This window comes from Rosa rugosa, chromosome 5, assembly GCF_958449725.1.
Source record: "Rosa rugosa chromosome 5, drRosRugo1.1, whole genome shotgun sequence".
NCBI classification, from domain to species: domain Eukaryota; kingdom Viridiplantae; phylum Streptophyta; class Magnoliopsida; order Rosales; family Rosaceae; genus Rosa; species Rosa rugosa.
In genome coordinates, this window is record NC_084824.1 from 50627793 (window position 1) to 50651533 (window position 23741).

Below are 23741 nucleotides of genomic sequence, written 5' to 3' on the forward strand. Positions count from 1 at the left end.
ATTACAAGTCCGACCATTGAGGAATTCGGGATTTTTTCAGGATTGGGTTTTCTAGGGTTTCAAGATGGATTTGAATTTTTTTTTTTTTTGTTCCGAAAAAAGGTAGGTGATGGTGGTTTGGAATTCAGGGATGGTTTGATTTCAATGGTGGTGGTACGCAGCGGTTTGTGGTTTTTTCGAGATTCAGGATTCAAAGGATGCAGTGCAAGTTCAAAGGATTGAACCTGCTCTGATACCAAGTAGAAAAGAATATTTCAATTCAGGGTTAATTCGATGATTCTATTCATCCCACAATGGGAGTATATATACAAGTACAAAGGAGTAGTCTAACTCTAATAGGAAACAATCTTTCCATAATTACTGGACATTCTAATTAAATAAAATCCTAATTACATACAGATTTACAGCGATTCTACAGACGAGGGCGCCCGCCACGGCCCCAGTCTCATGCCCGGCGGGTTTCACCAGGCGTATTCAAACAGATGTGTTGAAGAACATCGGCAGACTTGAGTGGATTGAAGGATGAGAGGGAGAGCGCCGAGGAGGAGACTATCCAGACTATCCAGGCCATAGATTGCGCCCCTCCCATCGAAAAAAAATGGGGTTCTATGATGGAGAGAGAGAGAGAGAGAAGGGTAGTTTTGGAGTGAAATGATAAGAAATATTAAAAAAAAGCAAAGGGTGTGTAGAATGTAAAAGGGGGTGTGCAAATTTCACCCCCTTGATTATTGGATAGTAATTTTGATCAGTGAGGTGCTGCTATTATGTTAATAGTTTGTTTATTGTTTTAGATCCGTAAGTTTGATTTTGAGCTCAGTTGGTGTGTTTTTTTCGTAGCTATAGTGGATATGATTTTTCAGTATGCTTGGAAGTGTGACTTGGTTAGTGATTACAATCTATAACATGATATTTGTAATTTTGAATCCAATACTCTATCAACTTGTTGCAACATGTAACAGGTTTTGGTTGAGGTTTCTTGTGATTAGTGTGTCAACCTGTGAATTCTAGCTGCCATGATTGAGATCCTTAGAAACGGAGCATCCACTATGCTTTTGGTTTTATTTTTACTGCCTGTCATGATACAGAGCATGTAGCGGTGAGTTTCATTTAAGCAATCCTTGCAATAAGAAGGAAATTACTGAGGTTAAATCAATAAATGATGACTCTTTGTTGCAGCATAATGACTTGGACAATGAATAAATTAACCATGTTTAAACTTTTTCAAATATTTTCCTGAGTTTAGTAATGTTAGTGAAATGACAGAGGGGTAGTTAAGAATGAAACCAATATTTTAAACATAAGGAAAAGTACCTGTAAACTAGTTTAGCTCTAAGAATTGCTCATTCCCGTTTTGCATATCAAACAATGTCTCATGCTCCATATTATTTTTTTTGTACTTATTCTGTGCTTGGATATATTCTAAGAGCTCTAAAAGACATGCTTCGTATTGATCCTGAGATTGTCGAATTGGTTGGGGCGACAGATGTAGAGCAAATTTTACTTATTGGTAATCGTCGCTGATCAAGTTACTATCAATCACATGTCACTTGTCAAGTCATTGGACAAGTCACTGGCCATGTCACATTACATGTCACTAACCAAGTCACATTGCATGTCATTGACATATTTTAGAATTTTTAAGTCACTGTTATATTAAGGTCACTAGCCAGGTAATTGTTAATCTCAAAGTTATTGATCATGTAACTGTCAAAGTTACTGATGATCTTCCCATTTTGACATGAAGAAATCTTATAAGTATATAACACTTTTAAAATGTCACTTTATTGTTATACTGTTCAAATTAATTCACCATAATTTTTTCATGGCCAACATATTCGATTGTGAAAATTTTGTCATGTATTACATGGAGAAACTTTCATAAGAGGAAGGGATTCACAAGACACTCAGCAAGAAGTATAGTTTGCAGTATAGCTAGAGCTCATATAATCAAACATTTGTGAAGCATAGGCACATTTGGATCTCTACAAATTTAGAGTATTAGACATTTGTTTAAGGCTTAGGATACAAATCATTGGCCAATTGTAAACTCCAGCTTACTAAATAAATTAGCTTTTTATATCTTTTTATGATGTCACTGTTATGTTTAGTTTTCCTTAATAAACATTGCTTTTATAGATTTTTTGCAGCACACTCAAGTTTTAGGTACTTTCTGAATTTAGTAAGTCAATGTCACTGACCATGTTCAATGTTGACTAGTTAGTACACAAGTCATTGACTATGTTACTGTCGATCCCTATTGTATCTAGATTTCAAGCTAATAGCCAAGTCACTGGCCAAGTCATTGTTATATATTCATGTCACTAGGCAAGTCGCATTGTAGGGGTTACATTGCATTTTCTAGTAATACACGTCACTGGCCAAGTCATATTGCATCACTGACCATGTCACTATTATACACTTGTCATTGACCAAGTTATTGGCCAAGTCATATTTCATGTCACTAATCATGTCACTGATACACTTATCATTGACCAAGTCACGCATCATGTAACTGATGTCATTGACCTAGTCACTATCAATCACATGTCACTGGCAAAGTCACTATTATATCCATGTCACTGCCTGGCTCACATTGCATGTCATTGACTATATCACTGTTATACACGTCACTAACTATGTCAATCGTTAGTGAAGTCATTGGCGAGTCACTATTAACCTCAAGTTACTGACTATGTCACTGGTCAAGTCACATTGCATCACTGACCATGTCACTATTATACACTTGTCATTGACCAAGTTACTGGCCAAGTCATATTGCATGTCACTGATACACTTGTTATTGATAAAGTCATTGATCATGTAACTGATGACATTGACCTAGTCACTATCAATTACATGTCACTGGCAAAATCACTATTATATCGATGTCACTGGCTAGCTCACATCGCATGTCACTGACTATGTCACTGTTATACACATGCCACTGACTATGTCAATCGTCAATGAAGTCATTGGCGAGTCACTGCTAACCTCAAGTTAGTGGCTATGTCACTGGTTAAGTCATTGATTATGTAACTGAAGTCATTGTCAATCACATGTTATATCCATTCACTAATCAGGTCACATTGCATATCACTGACCATGTCATTGTTATACGCATCTCTCTAGTTAGTGAAGTCATTGGCCAGCCCAGGTCCCTAGTTTGTGAAGTCACTAGCCAAATCATTGTTAATCTCAAGTCACTAGGCATGTCACTGGGTTAGTCATTGGCCAATTCAACTATTATACACATGTCACTCACTAAGTCACTGGCCAGTGAAGTCGTTGGTCAGCCCAGGTCTCTAGTTAATGAGGTTACTGGCCAAGTCACTCTTAACTTTAAGTAATTGGCCAAGTCACTGATCATGTCACTCAAAGTCAATCTCAATTATGTGTCACTTGCCAAGTCATTTTCAATCACATGTCACTAGTTAAGTCACTGGCCAGTGGATTCATTGGTTAGCCTAATTCCTTAGTTAGTGAGGTTATTGGCTAAATCACTGGCCATGTCACGATCATTAACATGTCACTGACCAAGTTAATGACCATTGTCACGATCATTAACATGTCACTGACCAAGCCAATGACTATTGTTAACCTCAAGTCACTGGTCATGTCACGTCATGAACATGTCACTGACTAGTCACTAATCATGTAAACAGTGACCTGACCAGTGACATGGATATAACAATGACTTGACCAGTGACTTGGCAAGTGACACGTGACTAACATTAGATATGGCCAGTGACATGCATGACATGGCCAGTGGCAGTGACTTGGTGAATTCAAAAGATGCCTAAAACTTGAATTGCTGCAAAAGTTCTATAAAAGTAATGTTTCATTAAGGAAAACTAAACATCATAGTGACACCATAAAAAGATACAAAAAGTTAATTGATTTAGTAAGTTGGAGTTTATAATTGGCTAGTGACTTGCATCCTAACCCTAAATAGATTTCTAAAACTCTAAATTTACAGAAACCCAACTTTGCCTACGTTGAAGCATGATACATGTCTCAAACCAAGTGAATTAAATTCCACAAGTAAGCGACACAACAAGTGCCATAATTGTCATTGTACTCTTCACATCAGAAGTTTGTAAAATCAACCAATGTAATCTTACAAAGGTGCTCATTTAGATGTGAGGTCTCATCTACGTATTGTGCGGATGAGATTCCATCTAGGTGCTCTTGTTTTGACCACAAATGACTAAACCAATCTCCAAAAAGGAAACCAGAGACCGGAACTGTTTCCTTTGTTGGTCTGCATATCATCCTTTGGTTTAATCTTGAAAGTGACCTTTAGAGAATATCATCATTTACTGCTTCAGAATTTGGTTGACTTGGAAGCGTTAAGAAAAGAAGCTGCACTCCTGCCCAAATTTTTGCTCATAGTACCTTCTCTTATCAACCCCTTTTTTAGGGGCATTAGGACTAAGCTGATATGTGTGCCTTCTAATCTACAAACATAAGGAAATAGAAATGAGCAACATCATCCACAATAATAAGGTTTGAAAATTGAGAACACGAAACTAGTAATAAGCTGCTAAATTTTGCATCATCAAATTCATACATTTTCCCAATCTTAATAGCTTTTAGATAAGTATCCATAGACAAAACACACCTGCTTGCTTTTTCTGGCCAAGATTTTGCAGCTACTCTTCTTTTCCTTATCCTAGAAAATGCCATTCATCCTCGATTGGGTTCATGAATTAATGAAGATGATATGATGAGGACCAGTTTCAAAGAACACAATCATCATCGAACTATTTTTGGTTGTATTAAAACTTTATTAAAGAGCTGCAAGTAGCAAGAACCAAACAAACAAGCCACCCAGATAATAATGACGTAATTTTCTTCTCCAGGTTAGCCCTTAACTCAGCAGTCAGTTGAACTAATCAAACTAATTGTCCACCTAATTCGTTCACCAAATCATATCACTAGAGAAGCATTGATTTTCAAATAGCAAATCTGAACCCAGAATCTGTGCAAGTGAAACCTTTTCAAGGAAAGAGCAAAGTAGCCATATATGGAGATAAACCTTTGTAAATACAAGCACAAACAGAGGAGTTTGTCCATGGAAGAACTTATTAGTCTCAGGTTTCATAAATTGACTTTCAGATTCAAATAATGTAGGGAGCTGATCTATAATATCATCATAGCTGCTACCAATAAGTACATACAAATATAGCACCACACACAATCATAGGTCTATAATTAAGCATTGATTCCATACGTTTCAAACAAAAAAAGAGATTATTGAAGATGCAGGTAAAAAATTAAAATATGAAATCCAAAGAGATATTAAATACATTGAAAGCTACATAGCTGTCGGTCTTATTCAAGAGCTGAATTGAACAAGAGATCCGCTTCTTCAATTCGACTCCAGAGAAAAGAAAAATTCAAAAATGAAAACGCAACATTCAAATATCGAAACGAAATGAAGAAAAGCATGCTGTGAAAATTCAAATTCACTGATAGGGAACTAGAGATTGAGAGGCTCGATGCTGAGAAACTCGCCGGTGTTCATTGAATTGATCAGAATTTCAGTTTTTCGATTCGGAATTTCAGTTTTGAAATTGAATTATATTAATACCAAGTGTGGAATGGGAAACGAAAATATCCCAAAGTGACCTTTTTTAAGATCAAGTCAATATTCATAAGTACTAAATTAATATAACTAACAATTCATTATAGACCTTTTTATCAAGTGGGAAATTATGTGACATTTTTATCATGTACAACTCCAATATGACATTTTCCATTATTTTTCTTAAATTAATATAACGAAAATGTAGGTAATTGGCTAACTATTTAAAATAGCAAATTAACAAATTGTGAAAACTTAAGATAGCAAATTAGAAGAAAGACGTTTAGAATTTTGATAACTAAATATTAGTGTCTCTTCTCTCTCGCGTTTCTTTCTAGAGTATGAGAGTTAGGGTTCCTTTGATTCTAGTCGTCGATCAAAGGTGACAGTTGTGTTCTCGTCGGCGTTGTACTCACAGCGCATGTTGGATCAGTGTAAAAGGATCGGAGAGTGGGCTACAGCGGCTGGTTCGTTGTGTTGTACAATGGAGGATGAACTTGGGGGTTTGGTAAGGAACTTGGTCCTGACAGAGGACGAAGCGCAGGAGATAATCTTGCCTGATGATCCGGGGAAGTGGAAAACGGAAAAAATTTTGATTGTTGGTCAGTTGATGACCAATAAGCCTTACCGGAAGGAGGCGCTTATTGGTACGATGAGATCACTCTAGACGCCGAAGAAGAATTTGAAGAAGAAACCTAGGGTTTCGGCGTGTATCTTGGAGGGCAGCGATAGGATTGTCTTCTCCTTTACCCATGAATATGATCGAAACCGGGTATTGTGGGGGTGTCCATGGCATTTCGATCGAGCCCTGTTTGCGGTGGTAGCGACTGATGGAATGGAGGACTTGCTTAGTATCTCATTGAACTGGCAGTTCTTTTGGGTTCGTGCATGGGGGATTCCCCCACTTTATATGGAACATGAAACTGGTGTCAGGATTGGGAATGCTGTAGGGCGCTTTGCAAGGATGGAGGAATCGGTTCAGGGTATTTATCTGGGCACTAACTTGAAGGTGAGGGTGCTTATTGATGTGGAGAAGCCGCTGCGAAGAGTTGCTTGTATCTGACTTCCGGGGCAGAGTAGAGCGTCATGCTTTGAGCTTGACTATCTGTAACTCCCAACTTTCTGCTTTTACTGTGGAAGACTCGATCATGACTCAAATAGGTGTGAGCTGCTTCGCTCTGGAGTGATCACCGAGAAATAGTTTGATGAGCTCCTTTGTGCAGAGAGGAAGGATTGGTGGCTACGGGAAAGGGAAGAAAGGGCGAGAGCAGTGGCGGAGGAACAATTGATTAATGAGGGGAGAAGGTATGGTCTTTTTGCGGAGGCCCGTGGCGGGTGGTCAATGCGAGCGCCGGAGTTTCCTCTATCTGGCATGGTGCGTGATAGGCAGGAAATGGAGGAGGGGGAAGGGGATGGTGAAGGGGGTTTTGACATGGAAATTGATGGGGCTCAGACGAGGAAGGAGGCGGAGGGCCGCCGTGGTCCAAAACGGAGACGTCTGTAAGAGACGATGGAGGCGATGCCAAGTTTGGATACGCGTGATTTACGAGAAGTAGAGATTCAATGCGCATCGGATTTAACGCAAGCCTTAAGTGTAATTGAGACTAAATTCGGCAAGGATAAAGATGGGATAGCGGATAGGGGAGAGAAATCCGGGCAGAATTTTACTCTATTTGGACGAAAGATTTGTTTCCCGCCTCTGAATAATTTAAAAGTAAAGTCAACGGTGCCAAATGAGACTGGTTTGGGCCTGAGTGTTTTGCGGCCTAACTTAGTGGATGGAGGGGTGTCTGTGGCTGCTGAATCCAATTTGAGGGATGGGCCTGGTGGGTTTCAAGACGAAGTTGGCATTATTGGGGATAGGAAGACTGACAAGTCTGCGAAGAAGATGGGGAATAAGGTTTATGGGCCTGTTGGGCCGATGGAGACTAATTCTGCATCGGGGGGTTGCTTACAGGCCGAGGTAGCCCCTGATGCAGTAAGGCCTAGTACTCAGAGTAGGGGTGGAAGAAAGAAGGGTGTGGTGGTGGCATCAAAAGTTCCGAAAATTCCGAGGTTGAGCAATGGACGTGCTCCTCTTTGTCCATCCGTGATGGGTCCGGACTCGGCCCATCACGAGTCATGAATGTGCTATGTTGGAACTGCCAAGGGATCGGGAACCCTTGGATAGTGACGGGGCTTAAAGGGATAATTTCCCTCATTCATCCCGACATCATTTTTTTAAGTGAAACTAGATGTACAGCGGCTGATATTAGTGAGTTACGAGTTCAGTTAGGGTGGAAGAATGCTATTGTGGTGGATTGTAAGTTTGTCAAAAGGAAAAAAAAGTAAAGGGTATTGTAGGTCAGGGGGTCTTTGTCTGTTGTGGAATGAACCTACCAAAGTGGAACTCCAGTCATATTCGGAAAGCCATATTGACGTGGTCATTGGTGAGGTTGGCGATCCAAAGAGGTGGAGGTTTACAGGATTATATGGGCAACCTAAAGTGGAAAATCGTTATAAAACTTGGTTATTGTTGCGTCAGCTTAGTCTACTTGGGAACTTGCCATGGGTTGTAGGGGGAGATTATAATGAAATTTCATCTTCTGACGACAAGAGTGGAGGGGTTGTTAGAAGAAGCAGACAGATGGAGGGGCTACAGGAGGCTATGGGGTTTTGTGAGCTTGGTGAATTTAAATTTCTCGGGCCTAGGTTTACTTGGAGGGGGAAGAGGGGAGGTGAAGAAGTGAAAATCCGACTGGACAAGTTCTTGGGCACTGATAGTTGGAAGAATCTTTTTCCGGCTTCATCTGTGCGTCATCTGAATCCCTCAAAGTCGGATCATATTCCAATTGTTCTGGAGGTTCGAGATCAGGTCCGTCGAAAAAAGAAAAGGAAGAAAAAGCGATTCAAGTTTGAAGAATTTTGGTTGCAGGAGGAGACGTGCAGAGAGGTAGTTAAGAAAGGGTGGGAAGGAGGTTCTGGTGATAATCCTTTCCATAAATTGTGGAATAGAATTCAAAATACGAGGAGAGAACTTGAGAACTGGAGCTTTGATCACTTCGGGAGTTTGATGAGAGAGATAGAAAAAATACGTGCGCAACTGGCGGTGTTTTTTGATGATTCATTGTCAGCACCACCGGATGACGACCGGCTCGCTCTCGAGACAAAGCTGCATGACTTGCTTCGACGTGAAGAATGTTTTTGGAAGCAGAGAGCAAAGGTTTTTTGGTTAACTGATGGTGATTTAAACCCGAGGTTTTTCCATCAGCGAGCGTGTAATAGACGGAAGAAGAATTCAATCTCGGGGCTATTTGATAATGGGGGTGTTTGGCGTATGGAAGATAAGGATTTGGAGGATATAGTGCTTAATTATTTCAGGGACCTGTTTTCTTCTTCTCACCCGGCAAGCTTCCAGAATATTCTGGAAGCAATTCCTCATTCTATTTCAGCAGCAGATAATGTGGGCTTAACTAAAGGTTTCGAGGCAGATGAGATCTATCAAGCCATTAAAGCAATGCATCCTTCTAAGGCACCGGGCCCGGATGGTTTTTCTCCATGCTTCTATCAAGCCTTTTGGGATTTGGTTGGAGATGATGTGGTGGAAGCAGTTAGGGCGTTTGTGGGTTCAGATGAGCATTTGAAATCGGTAAATGGTACTATTGTCGCATTAATCCCGAAAGTTGATACTCCTCAGTACATGAGTCAACTGAGACCAATTAGCCTTTGCAATGTGATTTACAAAATTGGCTCGAAAGTGTTGGCTAACCGGTTGAAGCCTTTACTTAATACCTTAATTTCTCCTTTCCAAAGTGCTTTTGTGCCTGGAAGGCTAATTTCAGATAACTCTCTTTTGGCCTTTGAAGTATCTCATTGTTTGAAAAGGCGTCGGAGTGGGAAGAAGGGCTATGGTGCATTGAAGCTGGATATGAGTAAAGCGTATGATCGTGTGGAATGGATTTTTTTGGAAGCGGTTATGCGGAGAATGGGTTTCTGTGATGAGTGGGTGCGATGGATCATGGGTTGTGTTCGTACGGTCTCCTATTCCTTCATTGTGAATGGTGAGCCTAGAGGGCGTGTTATCCCTTCACGCGGATTGCGACAAGGTGATGCTATTTCTCCTTATCTTTTTCTGTTCTGTGCTGAGGCCCTCTCGAGATTAATTATTCATGCAGAAAGGAATGAGAAGTTACATGGGGTAGAGATTTGTAGGGGTGCCCCCAGTATAAGTCACTTATTTTTTGCGGACGACTCGTTTATTTTTTTCAAAGCAGAACGGTCTGAGTGTATGGTGTTGTTGAGTCTCCTGCGGGAATATGAGAGTGCATCCGGGCAACAGGTTAACCTGCAAAAAAGTAATATATCGTTCAGCAAGAATGTAGAATTGGATCCTCAGTTTGCGTTGGCTGCCATTCTAGGGGTTACAAGGGTTGAGAAACATGACAAGTATTTGGGTTTACCGGTTGATATCAGTTATTCAAAAGAAGAGGCCTTTGTATTCTTGAATGAGAAGATTAGAACCCGGTGTCAGGGTTGGAGAGAAAAAACGTTGTCTATTGCTGGTAGAGAAGTGATGATTAAGGCTGTTGCGCAGGCTATACCTTCTTATGTGATGGGTTGTTTTGAGTTACTGAAGCATTTGTGTAACGAAATGCACCAACTTATGGCGCGGTTTTGGTGGGGTGGCTCTGAAAATGATAGAAAGATACATTGGGTCTCATGGGAGAAATTATGTCTCCCCAAAGTGGAGGGTGGGATGGGTTTTCGAGATATGCATTGCTTTAACTTAGCTCTCTTAGCTAAACAAGGGTGGAGGTTGATTCAAAGGCCAGATTCGGTAGTTGCAAGATTGTTGAAGGCTAAGTATTTTCCAAATGGTACGTTTTTGGAGGCGGAGTTGAAGAAGGGTGCTTCTTATACATGGCGTAGCATCATGGCAGGAAGAGAAGTTCTTCAAAAGGGGCTTCGATACCAAATTGGGGATGGGAGCAATGTTTCTTTGTGGACTGACCCGTGGCTGCCCATCCCTACCTCGTTCAAACCTTTCTCCCCTATGATGGAGGGAACGGAGGATTGGGTGGTGGCAAATGTGATTGATTCTGAAAATAAAGAGTGGGTCATTGATGTGTTGAACGAGTTATTTACGGATGAAGAAGTTAGTAAAATTGCTGCAATCCCTTTGAGTCTTCGTCAGGCTGAGGATCGATTGGTGTGGCATTTTGACACTAAAGGAGTTTTTAATGTTAAGAGTGGCTATCATGCTTATTGCAAGTCATTGAAAATGGAGAATACAGCTTCGACGTCTTCTGCTCTCAGTGGAGGTCCGCTGCGACGTTATTGGAGTATGGTCTGGAAGGCTGTGGTACCTCCACGAGTCAAAGTGTTTACCTGGCGGCTTCTCCTTGATGCGTTACCTACCAGGTCTGCTCTCCTCACACGTAAGGTTAGGTTGCCTAGCTTTAATTGTGTCTTTTGTTGCGAAGCGGTGGAATCTGGGAAACATTTATTTATGGAATGCATGGCCCTCCAATGTGTCTGGAATCTTGGTCCTTTGAAAATAAGACCAAGGGATCATGCTGCATGTGGCTTGAAAGATTGGGTATTAATTTGATATGTTTGATAGCTTGAGTGCTGACCAAGTTGATTACTTTTGCATGGCTTTATGGTTGATTTGGACTGAGCGTAATAATTTAATTTGGAAGGGAGAACAGTTTCAGCCAATGCATATGATTGAGTGGTGTAGGCAGAAGTTGGAGGATTTTCAGAGTTACCATCCAAAGGCAACTAGGAAAAAGAAGAGGGTTTTGAAGAAATGGGAGTGTCCACCGCGGGGAAGGCTGAAAATCAATATTGATGGGGCATATAGGGCTGATTGTGGTGTTGGTGGCATTGGGGTGGTGGTTAGAGATGAGTTGGGCACGGGTATTGCAGCTATTGCAAGACCTTTTCTGCATGCACACTCGGCCATTAATATGGAGGCTGAGGCGTGCAGAGCTGGTCTTCTTCTTGATATACACCAAGGTTGGTCTGAAATTGACATTGAGAGCGACTCTGCCCTTCTAATTGCTGCTCAAAATTGCAAGGAGGATAATTTTTCGGAGGTAAGTCGTGTTTTAGATGATTGTAAAGACTACCTTACTGCTTTTCAATCATTTAGAATAAGGCATATCTACCGTGAAGCAAATGGTGTTGCACATAGGCTTGCACGCCTTGCTAGTGTTGATGGACTGGATGATGTATGGTTAGAGGAGACTCCTGCTATTATTCAGGATGTACTCTACGAGGATTATTGTAATCTTTCTAATGTAGCACGGGGTTCAGGTTTTATGTCCCCCCGTTGCAAAGTATTATTTCAATAAATGGAACCGGGCGTGGGGCTGAGCCTCCCAACTAGGCTGGGTTCCAAACCCCTTTCATAAAAAAAAAAAGAAAAAAAGATAGCAAATAGATAAAATAAAATTTATGTTGGAAATTGACACCAAAAGTAAATAGGAGCCGAAAATTCATAAAAATGAAAGAGTTTCTGATAATAAATAAAGCAAGTAGTTCGGGCACCAATTTATCTAGTCATGACTCTATGAGCTAGCTCGGGAGTGCCGTTACGAAGCATCTCTCTTCCTCACTCTCAAGTCTTAACCAGAAGTGATCATCCAAAATCAATCCTATTACCATTTCCCTCTCACAGAACTCAACCATGAAGATAATGGTGGCCATAAAGCGCGTGGTCGACTACGCCGTCAAAATCCGAGTCAAGTCCGACAAGGCAAAGGCATCCCAACCCAAAACCCACATCGTTGTATCTCGTTCAAACTCACACGAACTCTAACCCACCACCACTTTTTTTGGTTTTTGTCTTTCACAGAGCGGCGTGGAGACCCAGAACGTGAAGATGTCGATGAACCCATTTTGCGAGATTGCTTTGGAAGAGGCCCTTCGGATCAAAGAATCGGGCTTGGCCTCCGAGGTCGTGGCGGTCACCATGGGCATGAAACAGAGCGTCGATACGTTAAGGACGGGTCTGGCTATGGGCGCTGATAGGGCTATACACGTGGAGACTAGTGGGCAGTTATACCCTTTATCGGTTGCTAAGCTTTTGAGAGCTTTAGTGGAGCTTGAGAAGCCTGGTCTTCTCATTCTGGGCAAACAGGTAGTTTGTTGATGAGTTTTGTTAAAGATTTGGGCTTTGCAAATGTGGTTTGTGTTTTCATGCATTTTGTGAATGTGTGTTTGTGTGTTTAGGCTATTGATGATGATTGCAATCAAACTGGGCAAATGGTGGCAGGGCTGTTGAACTGGCCTCAAGGCACTTTTGCTTCAAAGGTTAGTTTGAAATACGATACTTGCAAATGTCAGTGCTTCATTGGATTTCTCGTGTTTTGTCGATATGGAAAATGTTATCATTCTGTTCGTGCATTGTTGTTTTTGAGGTTTTAAGTGTAGTTGAATTTGAGATGATGTTGTGCACTAAAGGTGTGACTTCTGGGACTTTAGATCAGTAAATTGAAACATCAATCCATCTTGAGTGTTGGTATTCGCTTGCTCATGCTGCTGATTATTGGTTTCTAATTGAAGGGCTGTGTTCAAAATTCTTTACGTTGATGTGGGGAAAGGCAAGACTGACTTTGCTTTATTATTACAGTTGATGTATATAGGTCTGTGCGATTGTGCTGAATAACTACTGGACTACCCCATTTCACTGTTTTGCTCAAGAGCATTATATTCATGAAGTACAGAGGCTTATAAATAATGTTAAATTCAAGATGTCGAGTTTAAAAAGACATTCCTCTCCTATGATGGTTAAAAGGATTTGTTCTGTAGAGTTAAGTTAGATGTAAATCTAGAAGATATTCTACTTAGAGCCTCACTAGCTACCACCTGGACAATCCGTTTTCTCCCATCTACAAACAGCATAAGTTGTGATCTCTAAGTTGACTTTCACTCCCAGAAAAGCCACTTTTATCCGGTCAAACATCTCCTTTTAACCGTGACGCTATTTCGTAGACTAGTGTTTGATATCAATGACTTTTATGTGTCTTGGTTAACCTTATAGCTATGCCATCATTAATCGGAAGTTGTATTTATTTCATACAACCTGGTTTAAGTTGTTCAAAGTGAATGTTGCTAACATTAGTTAGGTGTGTCACAATGTGGAATGTCAAAGGAAAGGCACTGAAAGTGAAACGAGGTTGTAGAGAACCTCAATGGAGGTGGGTAATTTGGGGAAAATATGTGAGGTGTGAATTCCCACGTTACTAGTTAGTTCTCTTAAGCAAATGTGCTTATTTAATTTTCTTTTCATTGATAGTCTTGGTTTGAATCGGTCAGATCCGATAATAAGGATCAGAGAACATAGGTATTTCAAGCACCTGGAATAAATAGAGTGGTGTAGTTTAGTTAGTATTAGAACTAATTTTCTGTTTTCCATCTAATCATCTATCATTCCCCTATCCTCCAATTTTTTTTTTTTTTCCTTCTTATGAAAGGAAAAAGAACAATAATGTTTGTCCACTTTGAATCTGTATGTAAAGCTAAACACATACAAATCTACATGAAGGTAGACTCAATATTTATGTCTTAGTGTTGCTTCCTTTTCTGTATTTAAATTTCTCTTAGAGTTGAATAAGAGGTTTCATTGAATGAGATATATATACGTTTGCTGTCCTATTTTCATACAACACAATTTATGAATTACTTCTTATGACTAAACGTTTCCAGTAGGTTGTGCTGGATAAGGAGAAGCAGGTAGTGACAGTGGACAGAGAGGTAGATGGTGGTCTTGAGACTCTCTGTCTAGATTTACCAGCAGTGATTACGTAAGTATCTTGTCTTGTGCTTCTGTGTTTGGACACTTGGAAACTAATTGAATGCATCTTTTCACTTTCAATTGAATCGTAATGGTATGATTAGGGCATTGAAAAGATTGTCTGGATAGGTATTAGGAAAATAGGTACTCTCAAACTTCAATGGTTCAAAGTTCTATTTGATAAAGTTCCAAAATTATTTTCTGCATTTGAGTAGTAGTATATATTCGAAAGAAAAGCATAGCAGGACTTCCTTGGAATTATAAATTTCAAGAAGGCTAATGGACAAGTATTCTAAAGCAGCTTGTTTTTATTTTCTTTTATTTTTTATCATTCATTAGAAGTCAACAAGGAACCAGCCCTCCAGGCAATTCCAAGAAGAAAAGGAAGCTGGAGTGTTTCTAAGTGTGAAAAGAATCATGATCGTTGGCCAGACAGTCACACTATCATTTCATAACCTCGTTTCTCACAGTATATTAGGATTGGTTAACTTGGGGTTGAATAAGTGTTATATTAGGATTAAAAAATATATATATATATATATCTGATGAATGCTTATTATGAGAATATGCTAGAACTTCTAGTTTTTGTCATTTACTCTCCTCTCTATCAAAACCGAAGAAAACAGAGCCTTTATTTTGTGGCAATGATGCCATCTCTCTCTTTCTCCTCAACCTTTCTCTGCTCAAGCCCTTTCACAAATCCATTTCCTATCCCCTCTTGTTCTGGCTTGGTGGTGGGATCACCTCCATCCTTGTCTTTAAAGGGCTTTGGTGATATAAACATATGAAGATAGATTATTTGGTCTTGTGAAAATTGAATGAATCTTTGAACTGTAACAGAAATGTTTTGCTGACATTAATAAAATAGGTTGCCTATATAAAGTGATTGAGGTAAGTGACTAGTTCTAGAAGTGCTATGAACTTCTACTAGATAGAAGCGTGTGTGAAGTACATTGAAAGTGGTGACGGTGGAGAAAATAAGAGTGGGAATCTTTTTTTTTTTTTTTTTTGCTTTTTTCTAATTATATAATTTAAAAGAACAAAAAACTTAAGACTCCTTGTCTACATAAATTAAAAGGGCACTAGAGGAAGAATTGGCAAAGTCGGGAAAATCCCTCTTATCTTTTAGTTATAGTACAGATTAGTTGCAAATTAACATGTTCAGCACTACTTTATATGTGTATTGGTGTCAAACTAGTTTTTATTTTCTTTTATATATTGAACTCTTCATATAGATAGCACTAGTAAAATAATATGTTCAAGAGGTTTATGATAAAAAAAACACTTACAAGAGATAAGGTTCTTATTTGTTATATAAGGAGGTGATCTAATCACTTGATTAATTAGCCAAAAAATATAAGGCGGTGATTTAATCATTTTATCAATTAGTTGGGGGTCCTATACATAAAAAATGACATACGTGATAGAAGTACTAAGCTTGATGATATTTTAAGAACACTTGTAACTCTGTGATGTAACTATAGCTTAAATATTTCAGCTTCATATAATTATGTTAGAAAAATTGAAAATATTATAAACGGTCTGAAAACCAGCCAAAAGATCAGACTGCTGATTTGAGGCCAAACTTGAGGAACTAGGGAGGTTACCTAGACTTGATATCTGGTGAAATTTATGAATTAACAGTTGTTTACTTTGGCCCCTTTGCAGCACTGATTTGAGGCTAAATCAACCAAGGTATGCAACACTCCCCAACATAATGAAAGCAAAATCAAAGGTCATAAAGAAGTTCACTCCACAGGATCTGAATGTGGAAATCAAATCCGACATAGAAGAGGTTCAAGTCACAGAACCTCCCAAGAGAAAAGCAGGGGTTATCGTTTCTTCCGTGGATGAGCTGATTGACAAGCTGAAAAACGAAGCCCGTGTCATTTGATTTTACTCTAGTTATTTTGCTCAAAGGCTTTGCCCCGATCAAGCTGATCAAGGATTTAAAATTTCAATTGCAACAGTCTCCAGTCTAATAATACAAGTATCTTTTTCCCATCAAATTGACTTACTGAAACTGACTTTCCGTCATTCCGTGTAGCATACATGGCTCCAGTCATCCAAAATTGACTAGTAAGTACCAATTACTCTGAAGTGGTGGTGTTCTTGGAAGTAAATAGAAGAATGCTCACACATTTTTGTTTATGTATTTGATCTTGTGTTGGTTCTTGTTATTTGGTTGGTGGGGGTTGGGCGGTTGGCTATGGTTTGTTGTTTTTGGCTTGCTGGAATCAACCTATTAATGATTGTTCTTTAGTTGAAGCGACATCATATAGATCATGATAAATAAACTGACTCTACACTCCACTATGGCATATTTATCATACTAAATATACTTATCAACAGTTGTTCATGTTATACGATGGGAGAGAAAAGGTCTCCTGTAAAAGAACAGAGGAAAATTTGGGGAGTCCAGTGTGTCTTTTCTTTGGGTTTTCAAGCCAATTTTTGCTCTTTCCTACCCATCCTAAAATAGGAAGCTCTATCTAATTCGAGAGTTTAGAAGCGTTTTTAGTGCGGATTTAATCTTGAGTAAACTAAGATAACCACAAACTTCGTCGACAAAGTTTTATTCATATTATTAACCATTTCGATGTCTTAAATAGTTATAAGCGCATGCTACATAGTTCAATTTTAACAAACTAATTAGTAATACAGTAATACAAACCACATTATTAATTATTATAAATACCTAGCTCACTCACTTATTCTTTTATGTTGATTTCTAATTACACAGTCAGACCAGTGAAATGTTTCGCAAAATACAAGACTTTCTCCATATCCAGTTTGTTTATTCAACAAATTCACTTTATAAAGAAACATAATGATGGTTTCAATGGAGGGCAACAAGGACCCTTTCTTATTTCTTCTTTGAACCACATTCACATTCACATTCACATTCGTCACCCTAAAAACAAAAGCAGCAATAATATTCAATTTCTCAATACAAAAATCCCTCTCAAGCATAGAAGTGATAGAACTTAGGACTCCGTCTCTCTCTGTATTTTCTTCTCCGATGGATGGAATGGAAGGCATAGAAGACTTTTTTGGGTACCCCAGCTTGATCGACGAACCCCAATTCCCCAATTTTCTCTGGTCCAATCCCAGCCCTTCATTTCCTGAGATCGAATTCTCTTCTTATAGTGGTGTTGCTGCTCCCTCACAGACCCAGGAAAAACAGTGCCCTCGCAAGAGGTATGTTCTTGTGAATTCAATGAGAAAGATCGTTGCTTTTGATAATCAGAGTGCCAATGCGTTCTGGGTTTTGAAAAAGATCGTTGCTTTCGATAATCTGAGTGCCAATGCGTTCTGGGTTTTGATAAAGATCGTTGCTTTTTGTATGATTAGGGGACGAACCGAGTCTTGGAGTGGCTCAGGAGCCAAAGCTTGCCGTGAGAAATTGAGGAGGGAGAGATTGAATGACAAGTATGCATCTAATCGAATCTGTTTCTTTTTTGTTTTTGTGATGATGATAAAAAATGAATGGAGATTTTTTTTTTTTTTTTTTTTTGGGTGTTTGGTGATTTCAGGTTTGTGGATTTGAGTGCTGTTTTGGAACCTGGGAGGCCAGCCAAGACTGACAAGCCTGCTATACTTGATGATGCCATTAGGGTCTTGACCCAACTGAGAGCTGAAGCTCAGGAGATTACACAGACAAATGAAAAGTTGCTTGAAGAGATAAAGAGTTTAAAGGTTCTCTTTATGGCTCATTTACTTTTGAAACTGATCTTGTTTGATTGCATAAAAGTTTTATTGTGAGATTTGGTAGCTGAGACTATGTTTTTTTATTGTTGAAAACGTATATTGGTGTTCATGATCTTGGGTCTGTGGCTGTTAGCGATCAAGTGTTATGGTCATGTTTGTTTAGATTGATTAGATGATGAGGGGATGATATGCATCTCCACGATAGTTGTAAAGTAGACTTGATAGGCGTTAGGTGATCTTTAGTCAGCCAATAACACTCATAAGTTCATCTAATTTTGAAGTAGGAGATTGGAGAGATGGAAATTCCGGAGGATTTGCTCAAGTAAACAGAATATTGGTTTTAAAAGTTAAATTGGCCATTGGTAGCATGAGTCATCTGTAACTTCATAGTGGTGGTTAAAGTCTCTGTTGATTTAGTTATTTGTAAGGTTTTCATGTGGGTTGCGGTAACTGTCGAGTAATAGTAAAACCATCCATTTTGTTTCCCTTGAAACCCGGGATAGCTCCTCTCCGTTTATATGATCGATCAATTTCAACAATGATCTGATGTGCTGTGTAAGCTGATTCTGCCAAAGAAATGCACAATTATGGTAATTTACGGTTATTCTTCTCAAAAAAGAAGAAGCAGAAATTACGGTTATTACTATTTAGGATAGGGTCTAGTCTCAAAACACCAAATGAGGCTCTACGGGGTCTGGAGTATTGTTGGCACCCATAAGAGAATCGACCGTTCTCTTCAGGAACAATATTGGTAATGCTTCTGTTACTATTCCAGCTTATTATTGTTTTGTTACTGCATAATGATAATTGTACCAGTTTAAACTTTAAGCTAGTAGAGTCTAAGTTTGTAGAACCCCTACCCTATTTTACCGAATCTTTGGTTCAGTCATTGTAAGAATATGTGAGGTACTTTCTTTCACTTTGGTTTGGTTACTATGATGGACTGGTTTTCAATTCATTGTATTTGATGAAAAGCATGCATTACTTATGGTGCATTTGGATGAAAGGCTATACATGAAGAGATTTGAATTTTGAGTTTAAGTCTACATTGGTCAGACAAATCATAAAATTGCTTAATATAATAATAATGCATGTCAAATGACTAAATATAATCTAACTTTTTCAACCTCAAATATATGTATAAATATGTTTGTTCGTTCATTATTTTTTTCCTATACAAATCATATATACGTTGGTAGGTTCTGATCAAAACTTTTTGATTACAACTATAATTCTTATATTTGAATCTCATAGTTCAAATGAGCTATAAGGTTATTTTGAACTCTTTGGGTACATGAATAGGACATTATAGTCAAGGTGATAGGTTGGATGGTGCGAACAATCCTCACATTTTTCAAATAGTAAAAGAGAAATCTTGAAACTGACCACTTTTTACTGTTTGTATATAAAAGGCAGAAAAGAATGAACTTCGTGAAGAGAAAGTTGTACTGAAAGCAGACAAAGAAAAGCTGGAACAGCAGTTGAAAGCTATGACCATTCCACCTTCTGGGTTTATGCCAGCCCACCCAGCAGTCCCTGCCGCATATCACCCTGGGGCAAGCAAGATGGCAGTCTATCCTAGCTATGGCATGATTCCAATGTGGCACTATTTACCTCCATCAACCCGTGATACATCTCGTGATCACGAGCTTAGGCCTCCTGCTGCTTAGATATACAGAACTATTTGGACAACAATAGATGCTTTGTTTTGCATTTACTTAAAATTTTTATTACTTGTTGACAAATGTACATGTCACTGATTTTTCAATTTGCCTGATTTAATTCGGCTGATGGCAAATGTGTGATAGAATTGTTGATGTAGCTAGAAGGTGCTTTTTGAGAATAAATTATAAATGTCCAGTCTTGACAGTGTACATCTATGCCCTACCTTTTACAAGAGGCTCTTAATTCCTAACATGATGAGGCAGGTTAATTTCAGATATTCAAAGATGAGATAAGATCCTTGATGTGACATGAAAGCATGTAGTATTACAGTGACTTTCTTTCTCTCTTGTGGTGCCTGAATTTTTTTTATTGTACAGTGCCCAAATTATGGTCACAAAGTCACTGGTAACAAACCTAAAGCAGCTTTAGGTTTGTTACCAGTGACTTTGTGACCATAATTTATACCACGGTACTGGCAAATCAATTTGAATACATGGCCTAGGATTTTCTTGAATAAATGAAGTCCAAATACCATAAACAAATCAAACAAAGAGCACAGTTGGGAGTTAATAGTAACAAACAGTCGGCACTCTCTGTTTCTCCTGCTCCTTGGCTCTTCTTGCCAACTTCAGTGAATCATTTCCGTGTTTTAGGTTTTATTGGTGTTGAATTTTGATTCATGATGTGCTTCTCAGTGGTTTCCAAGGGAATGATCTAATTCTTCATGGTTGATCATGTAATGCATCCTTCTTGACTGAAGAAATCGTCGGCATATTGTTATCTTTCTCCTCTTCATTTGTCTGATCAGACTCTTCAGACTTAGTGGTGTAAACTTCATCACCTTCTTTTCCCCACAACAGCAAGTATAGGCCAACAATGACAATAGCTGCGCCTACTATGCTGAACAAATGAAAGATGAAAATTTAGAACATTAATTTTCCAAGCTGTTAACAAATCTCTTAAATTAGAAATGCATGAATTTATCAGATATCCGACTTACATATTCTGCTGTCAAAATGTGCTTCATGATTGTAATATTCATGGTTCAATCTAACCAGCAATTTCATTTACAGTCTCTAATAACATTATATGCCAAATTGTTTTGCCGCTTTAGCAAAAGGTAGTAGTGTTGTCTTATCTGATATCACATGTCGGTATTATTAGACTGAATCATGATTATGCACTTTGATATTGTTCTAATCAATGGTTTTCATTCAATTGTGTCTAGCAACCAAAAGTTGAACCAAGCGTACAGTCTAATGTTGCCTTATTGATATTTGTGTAGTGTAACCAGAATGTGAATCACCACTAGTTAGTTCTACTTGATCCACATTTTTCATTCAGTCTGACAATGTAAAATAACATGACACTGTCCGGAAACTGCTTATTGAACCAAGAATCTGCTTTTGTAAGAAAGTATTGCCGGAATCAAATGCATATCTCTGTAGATAATCCAAAATTACCTGCCAATATAGAGTCTTTCACCTAGCACAAAGTATGCTAGAATTGCCACCAATATTGTTGAGACGGGATCAAACATGGTCACAAAGACAGGTCCTTTCTCTACTGTGCACCATAGTTGAATAAAGAGTATTAGGCCAGAGCACACCCCTCCCTGCGTATAAATACACAATCTAACCATTGGCTATTAACAAATCAAATTTTACATTTTCAGAATCCTGAAACTTACAGAATACAAAATGCACCAGAGGTCAATGTTGAATCCAACTGTCCAAGCAGCTCGTTTATGTTCTATACAAACTGCAAAGACAGCTGACTGTGCTGCCCCTAGGAAGCTCATCCATGTTATCATTGATAGTTGTGCAGGATATCTTTTCAATGTGACTGCCTAGAAAGTAAACCATTTGTACAAATCAATCAGAAAATTCTATATCTTGTCCCAATTATTCATGCAATACTCATCAAATTTATTAACAAGTAATGTACTGTAATTACATATGCCGGTATCTAATTAGAAATAGATGAGTTTTGAAGTTTGATGAACAAATTTGGTGAGCAAAGCTGTACTTTTTATGTCTTACAGACTAGTTGAATGGCTTATAGTTCAGAGTAAGAGTTAAAAACCTGCATAATGTACCATAAAGACCATGTTATGCAGCTAGCAACAGTTAGAATTGAACCCTTCAACCAGTTCTCATGGATGGAAGTTTTTCCTTGAATATGGATTAGTGGACTCCACAAGTTTCTCATAATAGGTCCTTTGTACAAAGTCATGGTCATTACACCGGCTAAGGAGACTACGGTGCCCAAAACTTTTGCTAATCCACGAGGATTTCGAAGATCAAGAACCTCCAACCTGATTGATTAATTTCTTAAGCATAGAATACATTGATGTACTTGATAATAAAAGATCAATTCTATGGATTTCTGGATGGAGAGGTGTACTAACTTGAGTGAAACTGCAATCACAAAAGTGAGGGAAGCTATGGTGTTGATCATTGATGCAAGGAAGGTTGGAGAGGTGTATCTTAAGCTTGCAAAGTACATGTTTAAAGTCAAACCTATCCTGTTTTGTAAAAGACACCAAATCAGACTTTTTATTTTTGCCTTCAAATGTCAGATCGAACTCAGAAGCATATATGGGTTCTACTTGTTCTCACCCCAGAAAAGAAATAACAAAAAGTTCCAAGAAAAGAGCAAATGTGAGCTTTGGTCTGTCTTTTCTGCAGGAGAATCAAAGATCAATAGTTAAACACATGATGTAATGAAAATATGTAGAAATGTCAATGTACCATAACAGACATGGACAATTTTTGCTGAACTAATATGTCCTGTCATGTTATCCGATTGCCAATCTGGATGATATTGATCAGATATGTAACAAGAAACCTTTAAGTAGTACAAAATGGAAAGGCAACTGTACACATATATAACCTTTCAAGAAAATAGGCAAAAGGGAGCATGATTATGCCAGACACGATATGTCGATAAGTTATGTAGACATGAGGGTTCATCCCATGATTGAAGGAAGCTTCTGTAATGAAATAGAGAAATGCGTAGGCCACTTGAGATAAAACCATGAGGAGGTGTGGCTTGAACCTCTTGTAAGTTCCCACATGGGAACTTGGCTCTTGTGCCATAAGCTCCTCTCGTCCCTCTTCTTCCTTATCCTGTTTCAGTTCTTGACAAGCTGGTAGCTAGAGCACTTCAGCAAGTATTCATATAGAGGACTAGAGAATGGTTCAGTTTGGATTTCTATTTCATGTTGCTAGTCTTAGGTTCTTTAGAAAGTTATTACGTATATTATAATGAATTTACTCTGGATGGCTTTTTCAGGACCCTCTGTGTTCAATTAGGTGGAGGCAATTAGTGTGCTCAATATTGGAATCATGCGTGTCATTCCATCAATTTGGAATAGCTTTTGCATTCAGAGTTTTTGGGAAAATCTGCTTAGCACTAATGATATTTTAGATGACGTGGTTTCCTATAAATTAATTTGTGGCTGTTGCGGAAAGCGTGAACACGATAGTAAGAGGCTCCGTCAAGCGTCGAAAGCTATATGAGATGAGCTAGAATCCACTAGCAATTACGGGCATAGCCGTAAGAAACATAGAGAAACTTATCTAATATTTGGTTTTTTTATTGATAAGTTGAATGAAAATTACAATCTAAGAGGTGCCTTATATAGGGCACATAGCATAAACCTAATACAACTAGAAAACATAAAAGAACAATTTATTGTAGACTAAAACTAGAAAACCTAATTAAACATGATTAAATAAAAATCGGAAATAGAATCCTAGCTACTAAAGAATATTACGCTTGGAATCCCAATCAAGATTTTGCTCGAGAATCCCGATATATCCAAAAGAGTAATTTATGATTAATTCCATCATTAAGAAGCCTATTTGAATACCAATTTTCAATATTCAAATTATTCTTCTTAATGTGAAGACGCTTCTTTCTTTTCGAGATTTTTTGTTGAAATTGGCTAAAATCTCGTCCTACATCAGTGGCCGGAAGAGCTGTGCAGTT

General features: G+C 38.6%; 3 protein-coding genes across 3 annotated transcripts; 2 read left to right on the forward strand and 1 right to left on the reverse strand.

The window, feature by feature from the left end:
• Positions 1-12134: 12134 nt before the first annotated feature.
• Positions 12135-16524, forward strand: LOC133708860 (electron transfer flavoprotein subunit beta, mitochondrial). Its single transcript, XM_062134416.1, has 5 exons — positions 12135-12329; positions 12429-12713; positions 12806-12886; positions 14285-14379; positions 16038-16524. Exons 1-5 carry the CDS (start codon positions 12261-12263, stop codon positions 16261-16263), a joined length of 756 nt encoding a protein of 251 aa, XP_061990400.1. The 5' UTR covers positions 12135-12260; the 3' UTR covers positions 16264-16524.
• Positions 16525-17191: 667 nt separating this feature from the next.
• On the forward strand, positions 17192-19954 carry LOC133708861 (transcription factor bHLH104-like). The gene is made up of 4 exons (XM_062134418.1): positions 17192-17570; positions 17724-17801; positions 17906-18068; positions 19493-19954. The coding sequence occupies exons 1-4, from the start codon at positions 17392-17394 to the stop codon at positions 19748-19750; spliced, it is 678 nt and encodes a 225-aa protein (XP_061990402.1). The 5' UTR covers positions 17192-17391; the 3' UTR covers positions 19751-19954.
• A 227-nt stretch (positions 19955-20181) lies between these two features.
• Positions 20182-22958, reverse strand: LOC133712232 (WAT1-related protein At4g08300-like). Its single transcript, XM_062138346.1, has 7 exons — positions 22641-22958; positions 22367-22429; positions 22156-22272; positions 21831-22062; positions 21436-21594; positions 21209-21360; positions 20182-20645 (listed from the first exon to the last, which is right to left on the reverse strand). The coding sequence occupies exons 1-7, from the start codon at positions 22844-22846 to the stop codon at positions 20468-20470; spliced, it is 1107 nt and encodes a 368-aa protein (XP_061994330.1). The 5' UTR covers positions 22847-22958; the 3' UTR covers positions 20182-20467.
• Positions 22959-23741: the final 783 nt, after the last annotated feature.